The sequence below is a fragment of the Neovison vison genome, chromosome 5 (assembly GCF_020171115.1).
Source record: "Neovison vison isolate M4711 chromosome 5, ASM_NN_V1, whole genome shotgun sequence".
Lineage (NCBI taxonomy): Eukaryota > Metazoa > Chordata > Mammalia > Carnivora > Mustelidae > Neogale > Neogale vison.
Window position 1 is genome coordinate 162,251,055 of NC_058095.1, and position 15,448 is coordinate 162,266,502.

Sequence of the window (15,448 nt, forward strand, 5' to 3'; positions counted from 1 at the left end):
AGCAGGGAGAGCAAGAGAGGGAGAAGCAGGCTTTCCGCTGAGCAGGGAGCCCGATGCCAGGCTCAATCCCAGGACCCTGGGATCATGACCCGAGCCGAAGGCAGATGCTTAAGGACTGAGCCACCCAGGCGCCTGGGGCTTCACATTTTTAAGTGATCTCTGTAAGAATTCATGAGACAGGAAGCAAGAGATCCTATCTCAGGACAATTATTTCTCTTGTGGTTGGAATTATTTTAATTTCCCTTGCCGGGTTTGTCCCCAAAGGTGGAGGAAGATGCTGGACTTTCTGGGGCTTTCCAAGCCCACATACACAAAGAAAGAATGAATCATGGCCAGTGACCCAAGACAACCCAACAAAGATGTTTTTCCCCTCTGATGATGGAATGTCCAGTAAGGAGAGAATGTCAAGAAGGCGACCCCGAACCTGACGCTCACAGGAGGGAAGAAGTGTCGTGGCGAAGTTAGTGTTTTCAGACTCTCTGCTTGACTTCGGGCAGCATCAGCCGGTAAATAAAGAGACAATATGGCACGTTTGGGACTGAAGGTTGTGCAACCAATAGGGTAATAAAGGCAATAACACTGTTGTCTTAAATAGCAGCCTGGACGTTTTATCGTCAACTGGGCTCTGTATTTCCAAGCATTCCTTTGGGGAGGTTAAACATTAACTCCATCCATGTGGTCTTTCCTGCACTAGACTCACTCCTGTTCTTGGAATTGGCTTTAAAATTAATTTTAAAGTCACGCTTAAAAACCGATGGTCAATTTTTAAAGATATTTCCTTCCACAATTACTTGCATTACTGGTGAAATTTAGCTCATTTAGTTATATGCACATTTAGATTGTATGTGTGACTTGTATATATGAGTTAATTATATATATATGGCTACATGTCTGTGTGTGTTTGCATGTGTACACACACTTTCAGATAAATCTCCTGAGGCCTGAAGAGAATACTCTAGAGGGAAAATTATTTTCTTTGTTTTCTTTTTAAAGATTTTATTTAATTGGGAGAGACAGAGAGCATGAGTTGGGGGGGTGGAGTAGAGAGAGAGGGAAAACCAGACTCCCCACTGAGCAGGGAGTCCGACGAGGGGCTCAATCCCCGGACCCTGGGATCGTGACCCAAGATGAAGGTGGACCCTTACAGCTGGAGCCACCCAGGTGACCCTGTGAAAATTATTTTCAAAGAAAATTTATAACTTGCTTCAGACAATGACTGCATCATGCGTATAAGGACTGAGTTTCTAAATTATATTAATTTGAAGAAACTGCACATTGAAGGTATGTTCTAATATTCTTTTCCTAAAGCGTAGACATTGTGATTACCTGATAAACTAGAAATTGTGATTAACAATCACCATCTCCTCTGGTAATTTCAAGCCAAGCCATCAAAACAAACAAACAGACAAACAAACAAACAAAATCCACCCAAAAAACAAAGAAACAAAAAGCGCACAGGAGTTCAAAATTGAGAAAAATTGGTTCATTTTCATTTTTAAAGTTTACCTAATGTATTATTTCCTTACATGACACAAACATATATTTACGACCAAACACAAAGTTTGTTTAGACAATATTTACCCAAACATTTTAGGGACCTTGGGCTTTTCTCACAACCTTTTCCTCTAACACCTGTGCAGGTCTGTGCGTACACCACCTGAAATCCTTGCTAAGTGATCTGAAAAAGTTTGCCATCTCAGTGCATTTTCCAGAAAACAGAGCTTGGCAGTTCTCTTTCCTTCGATTGGAAAACAATGGGCTGGGCAGAGAACATGAGCAGCGCTCACATTTGGCGTGTGTGTTGAACAGCTGAAGACGCGTTACGCAGGCTGTGAGCTGGGGTCGGTCCTCCCTCTCATCTAGGGACCCGCGCTCTCCAGAGGTTGTGCGGGAAGGAAGCAATCACTTACAGGCTAATCTCAGGGTGGACTGATGGCTGAATTCCTGTGGTGCTAGTAATACAAACACTGAACTAACAGCCAGGGAATGTGGGTCCAGTCTTCTTTCTGGAATAACAACGTTCTTTTTGTGTGTGTGTGTGTGTGTGTCTGTGTGTTGGGGGGCTCTATAATCGTCTGCAAAGTGAACATCAGACGGGGCGAGCTGTGTAATTCAGGCTGAGCTCGGAAATGGATGAATTCCACGATCCTGTGAGCAAACTACAATGTCTACAGCAGCTTGGTGTCTCGACCAGCTCCGAGGAGGACACAGGGGCCTCACAGAGATGTCGAATCCAGAAGAAGCAGGTACACACCGTTGTTAAGTAAGATTTCACTTGTTCTGGGAGATTCTTCCTTGCCGGACCCTTCCTAACTAAAGTTTCCGAATTCGCGTTCTCCCCTCGCCTTACCTCCTTCCCGGCCCCCGTGCCAGCTGTAAGCACTTCTGTGTCTTACAAGCCACTCAGAGGTCCAGGAAACCTGCCGAGGATGAGTATTTCACCCCCCTGCGTGCTCCAGAGAGAATCTCGGACAGTTTGATTCCACCAAAGTCCAGACTGACCAACTTGTCGTCCCCGTGGCTGGCACTGCCCCTCCATTAGGGTCGCATTCAGTAGTTCTGTCTTGGGCAAGCAGTGACTCTCCATCCTGGGGGTTCAGAGAGGACCAGACCTCGCTGTCAGACATAGGAGGGGTCACTTGTGCTGTAGGTTAACGGGCGACTGTGGGCTGATGTCCCTCGCAGCCTCCCTGGGATGTGGCCTCAAGGAGGCGAGCTTTCTGCTCAGTCCACCTGCAGGGCTCACCTGCCCGATGCCAGGTCAGGAAATGGCCACAGGTGTGGCCCTTGTTGGCTCTTTGGAGCACTTCGCTCTGAGCTTGCTGCAATCCAGGCTGCACGCTTCTCCGGGCTGGTTCCACGCCTGGTTTCCTCAATGTTCCTGGTCTGACCCCTTCCAGTTCTCTTCCATCAGGCGGGGTGTAGAGATGCAGCATAGGAGCACTCCTTGAGCTCTGTTAGAATTCCCCGAGTTGGTCTCGGGAGCAGGCTTGTGACGGGTATGCACCCCGCTTTCAGCAAGGCTGGAACTAGCTGAGTTTACCCACAGCTCCCCCTGGAATCACTCAGGAGGCAGGTATCTTTCTGCCCCAACCTGAAGGGACATGTGGTCTTCCTTTTGCTCTGGAGTGATGGCAATTTCCGGGAGGACCATATAGACCAGAGATGGTCTCCATTAAACTCCAGATTCTGTTAGCCTCTCGGAGAGATGAAGACATGGAAACCTTCTAGAGGGCCTGACTTCCCAAAATTCAAGTTACGGGCAGAACCTAGACATCCTAGCTGCTGTTCAGTGCCTGTTTTCTGCATTATCCTTCTGTTTGAGGCAAGTCGGAGCCATTGGGAACATGTCGGAGTGGCATCGGGGAAGACAGCCTTGAGGATGAAGACCTGAACTCAGATCAGAATATGCAAATTTGAATAAGCCTCAAAAAGTACCAGGTTTTAATGGAAGAAGACATCCCCAGAACACAAAGTTACTACATTGTACTCGTTGTTGTTTTGTTTTTTTTTTAATAATCCAGTTTCGTATTTCCTTATTTTACTCTAGTCATGCCATCTCCCCTCAAATTTCTCTTTTGGCCTTATTTTTTATATATTGATTAGAAGGTCTGGGACTATAAAGGGCCCTGGAACAAAAGTGTCATTTGGTCCCTGTGTTCTCTGCCTCCACCGCATTCTAGGAAACAGTGAAAATATTCACACACTGAGGAAAATACAGAAGTTGAAGATAGCATCGGTGTACAAATTAAAACCTACGGGCAGCTGTTTTTTCCATTCACATAATCTTTTTTAATGAGAAAATCTTTTATGTTATTAAAAAACAAAAAAAACACACTTATCAACTCCCAGTCGTGTCAGAACTGGATTTTGGAAATAATTTCTCCCAGTTGTGAATGCTCTCCAGTGAATTATGAGACATAAGACGTTAAAAAAATTCCTCTCTAATCTGACAAATATGTACATCAAAGGATTCCCCCCCTTTTCCTCAGGGGGACTCCCTCCTGCTCTCGCCCGCCGGCTGCAGCAGCGCAGCCGCGCCACCAGGGGGCGCGCGCCCCCATCGCTTCTACCCGCTCCGCCACCGCCACCGCCACCGCCACCGCCACCGCCACCGCCGCCGCCACGGCCACCGCCACCGCCACCGCCACCGCCACCGCCACCGCCACCGGCAACAGCCGCCCACTGCGCTCCCCCCGGGGACAGAACCATAACCTTACTCTTGTCACAGCCCCAAAAGACGAAATGCAGAATTTACAGAGATTTCTCAAACTATGTCTCATGTCCATGGTCAGGAGCCCCCGCCGACCAACTGTACTGTCTTTCTTGCAATAACTTATGAAAAATGCAGCAGCAGATCCTGGCGACCCGATTCCGTCCATCCTTCCAGCCGTGACTTTCCTAATGTTGCTACCACGGCGCCCGCAGCCCCAGATCCTCCGCTCCCCGCGCTCCCCCGTGCGGGTAAGCGCTCGGGACGGCTCCCGGGGCTTGGAGAAGGAGGGGTGCAGGGAAGCCCGCGTGATCCCCGCGGGGAGGGCTGACACCGGAATCCAGACCGACTCCACCCCTGCACTTGGGAGCTGAAGAAACGGTCTAAAACAGCGGCGCATTATGTGAAAGGAGCCCGAGAACAGAACCCACCTTGGAAAGTTTGAGCTCAGCAATGTCTACCATTAAAACACAGCGTTCACCCTGACAGCGCGTAGAATTGCTCCCCCATTAATTTTTCAAATACTCCTTCAGTGATGTGTCTGCTCTATGCTTTAAAAGAAAAAGTGTCTTTCCTTTGTCTCCTAAAACAGAATCAAAATTTAACGTATACGGAGGTACTCTTCTTGTCATCCACGTTTGTGGTTAGAACATTTGGCCATGACCTTCTGCAAAATCTTCAAAGACAATGAGCAGTGGTAGAGAGGGATTCTCAGTTAAGTTTTCTTCGTAAGTGACCGGCTTACTAAGGATTATAGACATATGAAGTAGCAGGTGATCTAGATAAAAAAATATTTTGCATTCAAATACTGAATCTAATAACTGTCTAAATACTGAATCTAATATTACTAATAATCACTAAATACTAATACTATACTAATACTAATAATCACTAAATACTGAATCTAATAACTGTCACTAATAATCTAATAACTGTCACCAAAGCTGAATCCAAGGGCTGAGATGCCCTTTTTGTAAATGACAGGAATCCTGAGTGTCAGTCTATAGGTAAAAAAGCATCTCTGAGAGGAAGAACTGAATGTCCTATAATCCTACATCCCTAAAAGACTGGATGCAGAGGATTCTCTGGAAAGGGCATCACACACTACTGGTTTGTTACCATGGAGAGGAACCTTGAACAAAATTGAGACTCCCTCAGACAGCATCTGGCAACGAGCCATCTGTAGGAAAGTGCTTATTGAATTCTTTTTTGAGGTTGACTCTAGAGGGGAGATCTATTCTTCTGGAATCTGTGCATCGGATGTACTTCCAATAGTGGGAAACCTCCATATTTAAATACGTGGAATTTTAAGGGCAGTCTGTCTATTCTTTCAACTCTTGATGATAAATGATTATATATTTTTCACCATATAGAATGGGGAAAAATTAAAACAAAAAGTGGAATTACTGAAGGCAAGATTAAGACCAACTTCTTGGTTAATTTCTTTTCCTAGAACTGTGTTTAACTCTATTTCAATAAGGAAGACATCCTATAGGTCTATGACCATTTGAGAACATGCAGAGTTGCTATAGGATAGCAGAGTTGCCATCCCAGGGGGCCTTCGGTTATCTGCAGCCAGATGGGAAACTAGAAAAAAAATTCTATTTCTCTACTATATTTAGTCCAATTCTGCCTGAGTACCGAGGATATTTCATTCAAAATGCATAAAGGACCTGGCATGATTCATATGTACTCCATCACAAAAGTCACAAGTCACAAAAAGGTGACTTGTTTGGATCTTCATGTCTATTTGTAAGAGATGAACCACCAAAAACTGTGTGACAATGTTCGAGAATAAATGATATACCTATAAAAGTCTACCTAGTTCTTCTAGAAGTGTGACAAACCCCTTGGTCCCTGGGAGTTGTGCTCTGGGTTAATTTCTTCCCAGAAGGATGCTATTCTTGGGGGGGTCATGTTTGGAACCATCATCAGTAGTGACAAGCCAGCAAGTGACTGTCATAAATAGAAACATCTCTCTCGTCCAGGTCCAGCAGCAAAATTCAAAGGACATCTGAGGGAGACATTGTGGTTGCTAGTTACCAAGAGAGAAGAATTCTTTAAGAAGGCCTGGTCACACCTTAGAAAAGAAGCTCAATCTGAAGATTATTATCTTTTCTGTCAAAAAAAAATTGTAGAGCATCAGTAAAATGCCTTCAGAATTCATTCTGCACATTTTTTGAGAAGCTGAGCAGTGAAAGGAAGGCGAGCCCAACGGAGAGTGGTGAATGAAGAGGTAGGTTCTGGGGACTGAGTGATGGGATTCTCCCCCAAGTCTTCTAGGCTCCATGGCATTTTCTCTGGGCCCAGTGAAACAACTCCCTTTTCCTGTCTCTTTCCTGTAATGATGAAGCCATGGCTATGAAAAAGCTGAATTTCCAAAACTCAAAGACAATTAAGATCATGAAGGGGAAGACAATTACCAGATGATTTCACTTACATTTGGGATCGAAAAAACCAACCAGCCAACCAGATGAGCAAACAAAAGCAAAAACTGACCCATAAATACAGAAAAATAAACTGCCAGAGGGGAAGGGTGTGGGGGGATGAACAAAACAGGTGAAGGAGAGTGAGAAGTACAGACCTCCAGTTACGAAATGATTAAGTCACAGGAACAAGGCACAAGAATAGAGTTGATGAATTATAATAGTGTTACGTGGTGAAGGGTGGAAGCTACTCTTGTTGTGAGCAAAGCCTAATGTGTAAACCTGTTGAATCACTACCTTGTACACCTGAAACCAAAGTAACATTGTGTGTCAATGATACCTCAATTAATAAATATATATATATATATATTTATATATATAAATATATATATTTATATGGGGGACCTTCTGCCCATGTTTTGCAGAAAGAGATTATAACCCATCTTTAGCTTTCTGATGACTTTGAAAGTGTACAAGGAAGAAGAATGAATATTCAAACAAAGTAGACAACAACCTCAAAGCCTCAACAATCTAGTCCTTCATTTGAAGTTTTGAGTTGTTGTCTACTTTGAGAACCTGGTGAAAGCTCCTGACTTTCTCTAGGAAAAACATCTAGTTACCTGTGAATGAACAAACATACAGCCTTTTCGTGAAATGCCACAAGTTTCTCTGAGGTCAAAAACATGGACACCTGCTGGACCGTGATGTCGAGCAGAGGACGTCATCTTAATGACCATTTATGGAAAGTTTTTTTGTGAATGTCAAGGAAATTAACAGCCTGTGCCTGATGAATTTCAGCTCAAATTTAAAGGGAGATGATACTAATTTATTTCCTTCCTTCTCTCCTTCTTCCTTTCCTTCCTCTTTCCCCTTTCATTTTCTGTCTCTTTCCCTCTTCTCTCTCTCACTCTTGCCATGTCTTCCCATCGGAGAGGAGATGGAAGGTGGTCTCAATGAATAACAAAAAATGGTTGGTAAATTCATTTACATTCTACAAATCACTTTCTTATGTACAATGACTCTTGCCATTTGATGACGTATCTCATGCTTTTCTCTTATCCATAATCTGCATAGCAAACACACCAGAGGGTATTTGCTATTACTTATTTACTAATGACGAGCTGTCTGATTGCTCAGAGAGAAAGTATTTAATGGAAATAGGACAAAAGCCCGTATCTTTAGACTTCACTTAGATCTTCTTCTCACAAGACTGTGCAGCACAGGAAAGAGTCAGTTCTTAAGGCAAATTCTTAATGGAGAAATGTGGTTAACTGTCTCCTGACTCTAAGTCTTATCACATAGACTTAGAACAGGATGGCTGGTGGAGAGGTGTATGAATCCGGGATCTAGAACTAATTTGATACACTCTCATGTTGAACATCTCAATATGGCACCCTTCTAGGGGGTTTCACAAAGTTTACTGCATGAAGGAGTCTTTCATGTTTCTCGATACGTATAGTAGCATTTTATCCTTACAACCTGAAAATTAGCCCTGCCGCAACTGAAGCCATCTAGTGGGAAGGACCACCCAGCACTTTTTGTACTGGGATAGTGTAGAGCAACGACTGATTATCACTTCACCATGGCAAAGGGGCTTGTTCTCACTTGTTTACTCACCATTTAGTTAAAAAAAAATTACTCTTGGGGTGCCTGGGTGGCTCAGTGGGTTAAGCCTCTGCCTTCGGCTAGGGTCATGATCTCAGGGTCCTGGGATCAAGTCCCACTTCGGGCTCTCTGCTCAGCAGGAAGCCTGTTTCCCCCTCCCCTGCCCGCCTCTCTGCCAACTTGTGATCTTTCTCTCTCTCTCTGTCGAATAAATAAATAAAATCTTTAAAAAAATTACTCTTATTCTTTACATTTTATTCTGTGTCTAAATTATGTAATGCTTGTGAATATCCAGAAATTGAACGCTGATATTGGTGTTTGGCCCAGTCTGAGTCATTTGTTGAAAGAAGCAAACGTTGTTATGGGGATTATAAGATAAAATTGTATCTAGCCTTTGTTGTGCATCTCTAACACACACACACACACATAAACAAATAACTTACATAGATGGTTCTTTATGCTCTTGACACTTATTTAAGGTGAAGTAACACAAAACTTCTCTGAAAAACAGCCCCATGTGAAGAAGCAGCATAATTTAACTGGCCTTGTCACGTCCTCTGTTCTTGTGTAATGCCACGATGTACACAGCATCCGACTACTGTAAGTCAGATTCAAACATCCCTCATGATTGCTAACATTTTCCCCAGAATCATCCTTTTGCAAAGCTAATGTTGTGGGTCACGGGCACTCTGTAGATAATGTGATCTCTCCACACCAAGTTCTGAGGAAAGCATGGAAAACTACCAGGCGTATCTTCAAGGTTACATCGATCCGTAGAAGGAAACAACAAAGCCAACCAGCGTCCCCCAGGAAAGCAGAGCAGTGGGAGGGGCTGTGGGCCAGACCCCACCACCCACTGTACCTGTACAGATGAAGCTGGAGAGTCCCCCGTAGATGACTTCATCGTTGTCGGGTAAAATAAACGGACACCTCGTCTGAACCTCCAAACAGTATTGCTTGCAAGGAATTGTCTTTCTGCAGTTAAACTGAGCGACTTCAAAGTACTGGGAACACAGCCAGGCTTTGTAGACAATCTGAAAAAAGAGAAGAATCAAAAATCGGGAGGGATGACAAGAGCTCTGTCTCTAACACAGGACACGCTGTACAAGGAGAAGCATGCTATGGTGCCAAGTGGATCCTAAGGAACCTCTCCTTTCCAGAAAGCTCTTGTACACAACGCCAGCTGCAGGGGGTGGCAACAGAGCAACAGAAGTCTGCCACAGAGCAGAACGTGGTGGGAAGGAGCCTTGAGGGAATGGGAACGGGGCCACGGCATTGGAGTTGACGTAGCTCCTTTGAAAAACAACGGAGCTCACCAGAGCCTGGAGTTTCAACACCCAGTGATACAGAAAGAAAAAAACAAAACAAAACAAAACAAAACAAAACACCGTAATCAAATGTGTGGTCCCTTGCGGTCACCGACTGCAGTGTGCAAGGGGAGTTGGTTCTGAGCAGGAAGTCGGTCTAGCTATGCTGCCAGTGGACACTAGATGGCGCTGAGTCCCCTGCCACCAGAGCCAGCGGGTGGTGCAGACCAGCTCGGCCAGGCCAGCGAGGGCTTGGGCTCCAGGGCACAGAGCCGGGAGCAGTGGGCATTACATTGATGACTCACAAGTGCACTAAAAACTTCATCGCCCCCAAACCTGGAAGCACCCAAACTCGGTCAGACCTAACATGCGTTGGTGTGTTTCGGAGGGTGGGAAGGAAACCTCATCAAAACCCCAACCTGGACCTTAGAGATACTGCCCGAGGCACGTGAGTGCGTGTTCATGTTTAGTTACTCTGGCAAAGTGTGGAATGATTGTGACCCCATTTATCTCTGTTTTTGAGAGCTATTTAGGAAAAAAAAATAATTGAAGAAAAGATCGTTTTCTATTACAAGGAAATAGACTGCACCTGAGTCCAAAGAAAACAAAGAGGGAAGCACCCATCTACAGTCCAGGTCGGGTAGTCCCCAGATCCTAGGCGCCAAGGGCTGCTGTTCGTCTGATATTCGGGGAAGATTTTGTCAACTCTGTCCTACCTAGAAACGCAATGGTTTACGTTAAATGTCCGCTAAGAGCTCGGGAACCCTTGCCAACAAGAGGAAGAACAGTACCTAGTGTTTGTCAACTTTGTCCTAAGCACGGTTCAGGCTCTTCCCCCAGGGTAAATTCTCAGGACACACGTAGGAGGTAACTGTAAGTCATGCTTTGCATACAAATGATAATTAGTAATGGAAGTAAATTAAATATCCAGAATTCAAACCCACTTTCTATCGGACTCCAGATCCTACGTCTTCAAAATTATGCTATGTTTAATCTGAAAATGTTTTTTTAAGAAGAACTTGTAAAATCACAAGGAGTTAGTGGAATCGATCTGACATCAGCACCAAACGGTGAGTGCCCGGCCAATGTCTTTGTGGTGCTGAAATTTTATTCATAACTTCGCATCAGTTTGATCAAAGTGAAACTATTCTTTGATCAAAGGTGCCTCCATGGCAGTAAAATGGGATACATGTGAAAATCAGATGTAAGTCTAGACGGCTGAGTAATTTAGTTGCTGTCATCCCTTATTTATTTATCTATTATATATTTATTTAATTTAAGTGGGCTGCACGCTCTCAGTGGGGGGGACGGTGGCTGACCTCACAACCCTGAGATCAAGACCTGAGCCACGATCGAGAGTCGGACGCCCAAGCAACTGAGCCACCAGACACCCCCATCAGTACTTTATTTATAAGGGTTTATAATTCCTTAAAATGTGAGAGGGAAACATACAAATAATTTATAATCCTATAGGTCTTTTGAACACATCTTCACATAGAAGCATATATTAGAAAAACAATACCGCAATAGCTGAGGGAACCCCTGATTTCTTAAATTCCGTGTGGAAACAACACGTTCAGGTGTGTGGATGTGGGCCACGGGGACAGAGGTGGCAAGTGGGGAAGTGCCACCTGCTGTCAGAAAGAGGCTGGGAGGATGAGTTTTGGAAGAAAGAAGAGTGAGTGGTTGTCCGACCATGCCTACAGCAGTTGCATTGTCTCAAAATGCCATCGGACATTCTGGACACAATGTATCATCTGATAGAGGACATCTGTGATATAAACCAAGCCCTGATCTAGGCATGGCAGTCTCTATCTTGTGATTCCTGGTTCTAATTTCCTTTTCTCGGGGAAGTGGACTGTGTACACACCGCTAACAGTAAACCGCCATTATAAGGAGCTCTGACATTCCGCATACTTCTGGGTAGTTAGATGTAGAGATCCCTCTTTGCTCTTAGGGAATGCCCCAGTGTAATTCCAGAAAGTTGCAGGTATTTTTATGGGCCAGAATGTGCTCTGCGTTCTGCCTCCTACTTTGGTTTTGCACCATTTTTCAAAATCAAGTGGTTTCTGAAGAGCAAGTCCCATCCTGGCCCTGGTAGACCCCATCTTGGGCACAACTTTGTCCTCTCTCATAGACAGTGGGGATGGGGTATTGCATACTGGAGTCTGCAGGGAAATACACACATTCTCTTTGCATCACCCAACGGAATGGATCCATTTCCCCCCTTAAAACAGTTCCTTAAATGCTACTGCCACTGTATTTCCTTTGCAGATTTTTTTGCATTAAGGTCTAGTAAGTAGCGAACGTGTTTTTTTATTAATATCAGCTAGTAGCTATGGACAGAAGTGCTCAGGACTCTGCACCTCCCATGGGACTATAACCACCTGTCTGGCCAGATTTTGATGAACTCTGAGACTTTCGAAATGCAATGGAAGTTTCCTCATCGGAGCCTTAAACATCTCCTAAAATTTGAGCGCTGGGATGCGATCTGTCAGAAAGCCATCAGGGAAAGCTCCGGGCAGAAAAAGAAAGGGGAGGTCTTTATTTTTTACTTTAAGGGGATTGCTGCCATATGCCGAGGCCAAGCATTTTTGAGTGTGAAATCAGAGGCTGCAGTTTTTGAGTGTGAAAGGGAAGGCAGACAGGTCCGTGGTGTTCTTGCCTGAAAAGCGTTCTTGCCCGAGGAGATGCACAGGAATAAAACGGGCCGTCTTGGGCGGTACTGAGTTCAGTGAGCTCTCCCCAGTGTGCTGTGAGGAGGCTTCTTGGTAGGATGGTGAGAGAAGTGAATGGCTCTGAGAAGCTCTTCCGTGCCCTTCTAGAATGTTTTGAGGAAGGGAATTTGAGAAAGTTGGATGGTTTTCAGTGGCACGAAGCTAAAGAAACGAAATGATTAATTTCTGTTAAAGTACGAAAGGATTTTCAAACCAAAGCACATGATGGAAAGTAAATACAGTTTTCTTCTCCTCATAAAAGCTCTGTAGGGTGAGGGAGGTCAGGAGTCTCTTCTTATGATGGCCGCGCTTTCTCCTCTAGAGAGGACACTCCTAGGTGTCCTCAATGGCATCAATGAGCCTCTGATGCTGAGCAGTAATTTGGGGATGAAACAACAGGGGCTTCTACAATGGAAGGCTTCTAGCCACTAAACGTTATTTTAGGGATTTCACAAGCCCACCACCGTCCCCCCAAAGTGGAAAACATCTGTCAAAGGGTCAACATACAGCAACAGTTTAAGTACGTTTGGAGTTTCACGCTGGCCTCAGACGAGGTGCTGGGGTAAGGAGACGAGTTCCTGGCTGAACTACATCCACCCACACGCCCGCTGGAGGGCAAGGGGAACTCTTATGTCTGGAGCGCAATGTTTGCCAGGTACTCACGCTCCCGAAGGACGCGCAAACGATCTGTTCACCCGCACGCACTCCGCTCTGCAAACAACTAGGGACTTAGAGGTGCAACACAGAAGGTGATAAACATGGCCTAAAGGAGAACATGTGAAAATCTCAAGAAGTCGACCGGTGGTGGGGGCTTCTTTGCTTGGTTCCCAGTTATGGGAAGCGACGGTGAGCTACTGGCCTCTGCAAAGGACTGGTTTACACGGGTAGAAGGATGAGCCTAAAGTAGTCACCACTTTGTTCATTAGACATTATGCGTGGGGCCCTGAACCATCACGGCGAACGGGACTGCCATTTAAAATGGTCGTAGCATAAACCATGTCGGGTTCGCATTACTTCTCTTGGCTCCGGACATTCCATTCGGATGTGGCGAATCCCGTGGAGAGCCTTTCAAAAACGCGTAAGATTAATGTCTCCAATAGAAGTGGAGATTCTCATTCCTGTTCAATACGCCTGCCTTCCGCCCCCAGATCCGTGTCTGTCTCAGTCAGCGGGTTTACGTGGCAAATATACGTTGGCTTGCTGAAAAAAATAACCAGGGTTATTTTTTATCATTAAGGACAAGGTCCGGAATCGAAAGGGGCTGTCATCTTCCTATTAGAAGGTTGCTGTCCTATTTCTGCAATCGTTAGCAAGGACAGCCTTCCTACGTTTATAAGGTGCGTTGATCTGTTTTGTCAGGTGCTTTCCTGTCAGCTCTGAGGCAATAGTGGCCCGAGCTTTGAGTGTGTGAGTGTGGAGGAGCTGGTTATGGGCGTGATCGTCGGCTGAGCACCTCGATGCACGCGCTGTGCTGTTGCGCTTGTGGACGGCGGTGGGAGTCAAGACAGGCGTCCGCACTCCTGGGTCCGAGTGTCCGCTTTCTTCTTTATTCATGTCCATGTCTCGTTAAAGCGCAGTGCACCCAGAGCCCAGCAACGCTCATGTATTCTATGAGGGAAACAGGAAAACAAACCCCTGCCTTACGGATGAGCTCAGGCTTCGGCGGCATGTATGAAGACGGACAGTGCACCGAGATCCCAGCTCCTTGACCCTCCCGTGTCAGCACGCCTTGTCCTCCAGGGCGATGCCTTGGCTCCATTTCCTAAATAAGATGCAAATGTCTTCCAGTGTCTGTCGATGACCCACTTCGGGATGCTGTTACAGCACTTGGTCCTTTCCCTGAACTTCAGAACTCCTCTGGCTCCCGGGCGATGTCCTACATTTCCAAGGCCACCCAGACTGTGCTCTCCACGGCACCAGAGCCCCGGGCTCCTTCGGCACAGGAGAGGGGGCCCTTAGAGGCGGGGACATGCCGGGCCAGTCTGCCGGCCGGGATGCTGTTCCCGAGGTCTGTGGACACGCGTGAGATGCTACAGATGACAAAAAGCAGAGCATTTTCACGGAACTTCTGTAACCAGAGACCCAAAGAGGAAACCCCATGCAAAGAGGAAACAGGCAGAGAATTTGAGCGGAGAACGTGTCCCTGTATCTCCAGAGCTATCCCAGGGATACAAAGCCAACTCGGCTTCTCCTTCCCCTCTCCTCCTCATGCCGACCTACCTGGCTTTGCCCACGTTCCCTTATCGCATATTTTCCCCCTTATTTGGCATCAGCCTGGAGCCACTCCACAGATGCTGCTCTTTCTGAACAAGCTGGCCGCTGTGATGACAGACCCAGCTGCTGGCATCAATTATTCTCTTATTTGACCTCCTGGCAGCCTTGAATGCTATTGACCGAGCTCCGTCCTGCCTTGCCTGTGGGGCTCCAGCCAGCCCCTCCCCGCCAGGCCTCCCCATCTGCACCTGGGGCTCTGTTGTCACCTTTGTTTCCTCGGCCGCTCCCCAGAATGTTGGAATCCCTCAGGCTCTGTTCTAGACTCTGCTCCACACATCCTTCGGGGGCATCATCCACTCCCATGATGAATCAGTGGCCATCTATGAAACAGAAGCTAAAAGCTTGGTTTCCGCAGCAGCTTTCTTTCTCACTGACCTTCTCTATCACGTGTGTGGTCTCTCTTGCAAGGGTCTACAGCATGTCTTGGTTTTAGTTATTTACCCTCTGAATCGCTGCGCATCCACAGTGGAGTTTGGCAACTTCCCGCCAGGAAGAGGCAAGAGTGTGAAATCCGGGCGTCACGCCGGACACCCCCTTCTGCTTCTCCCACAACTGTTTAAGCTCCAAATCCACCTCCTAAGTATCTCTAGCACCTGCTCATGCCTCCTGATTCCTGTCACCACCACCATGGTGTCCCCATCAGTCTCCCCCCTAGATTGCCGCACGGACACAGCCATGGACCTCATGTTATGACTTCAGGCACGGACTCCCCCTCTGTGCTGCTCTCCACATTAGACAGACTGGTTCCTCCCATCCTGTGTGGCCCTGTGTACAGGTCGGCGCAGGCCTCTGAAGATTGGAAATGGACTGCCCCTATGGGCTTGCCCTGAACGCGGAGCTCCCCCCTGCTCTGCCTTCCCTGCCAGGAGTGCTTGTGTGATTTTGTGCCCCAAGGCCCTGTGTGTG

At 46.3% G+C, this 15,448-nt stretch overlaps 1 protein-coding gene across 1 annotated transcript in view; it reads right to left on the minus strand.

Moving 5' to 3' along the window:
* NALF1 (NALCN channel auxiliary factor 1) overlaps nt 1–15,448 on the minus strand; it is a 608,198-nt gene that overhangs the window by 25,240 nt on the left and 567,510 nt on the right. Inside the window, exon 2 of the mRNA XM_044250313.1 lies at nt 9,107–9,278. Coding sequence (XP_044106248.1) covers nt 9,107–9,278 — 172 coding nt within the window. The remainder of the gene's footprint in view (nt 1–9,106; nt 9,279–15,448) is intronic.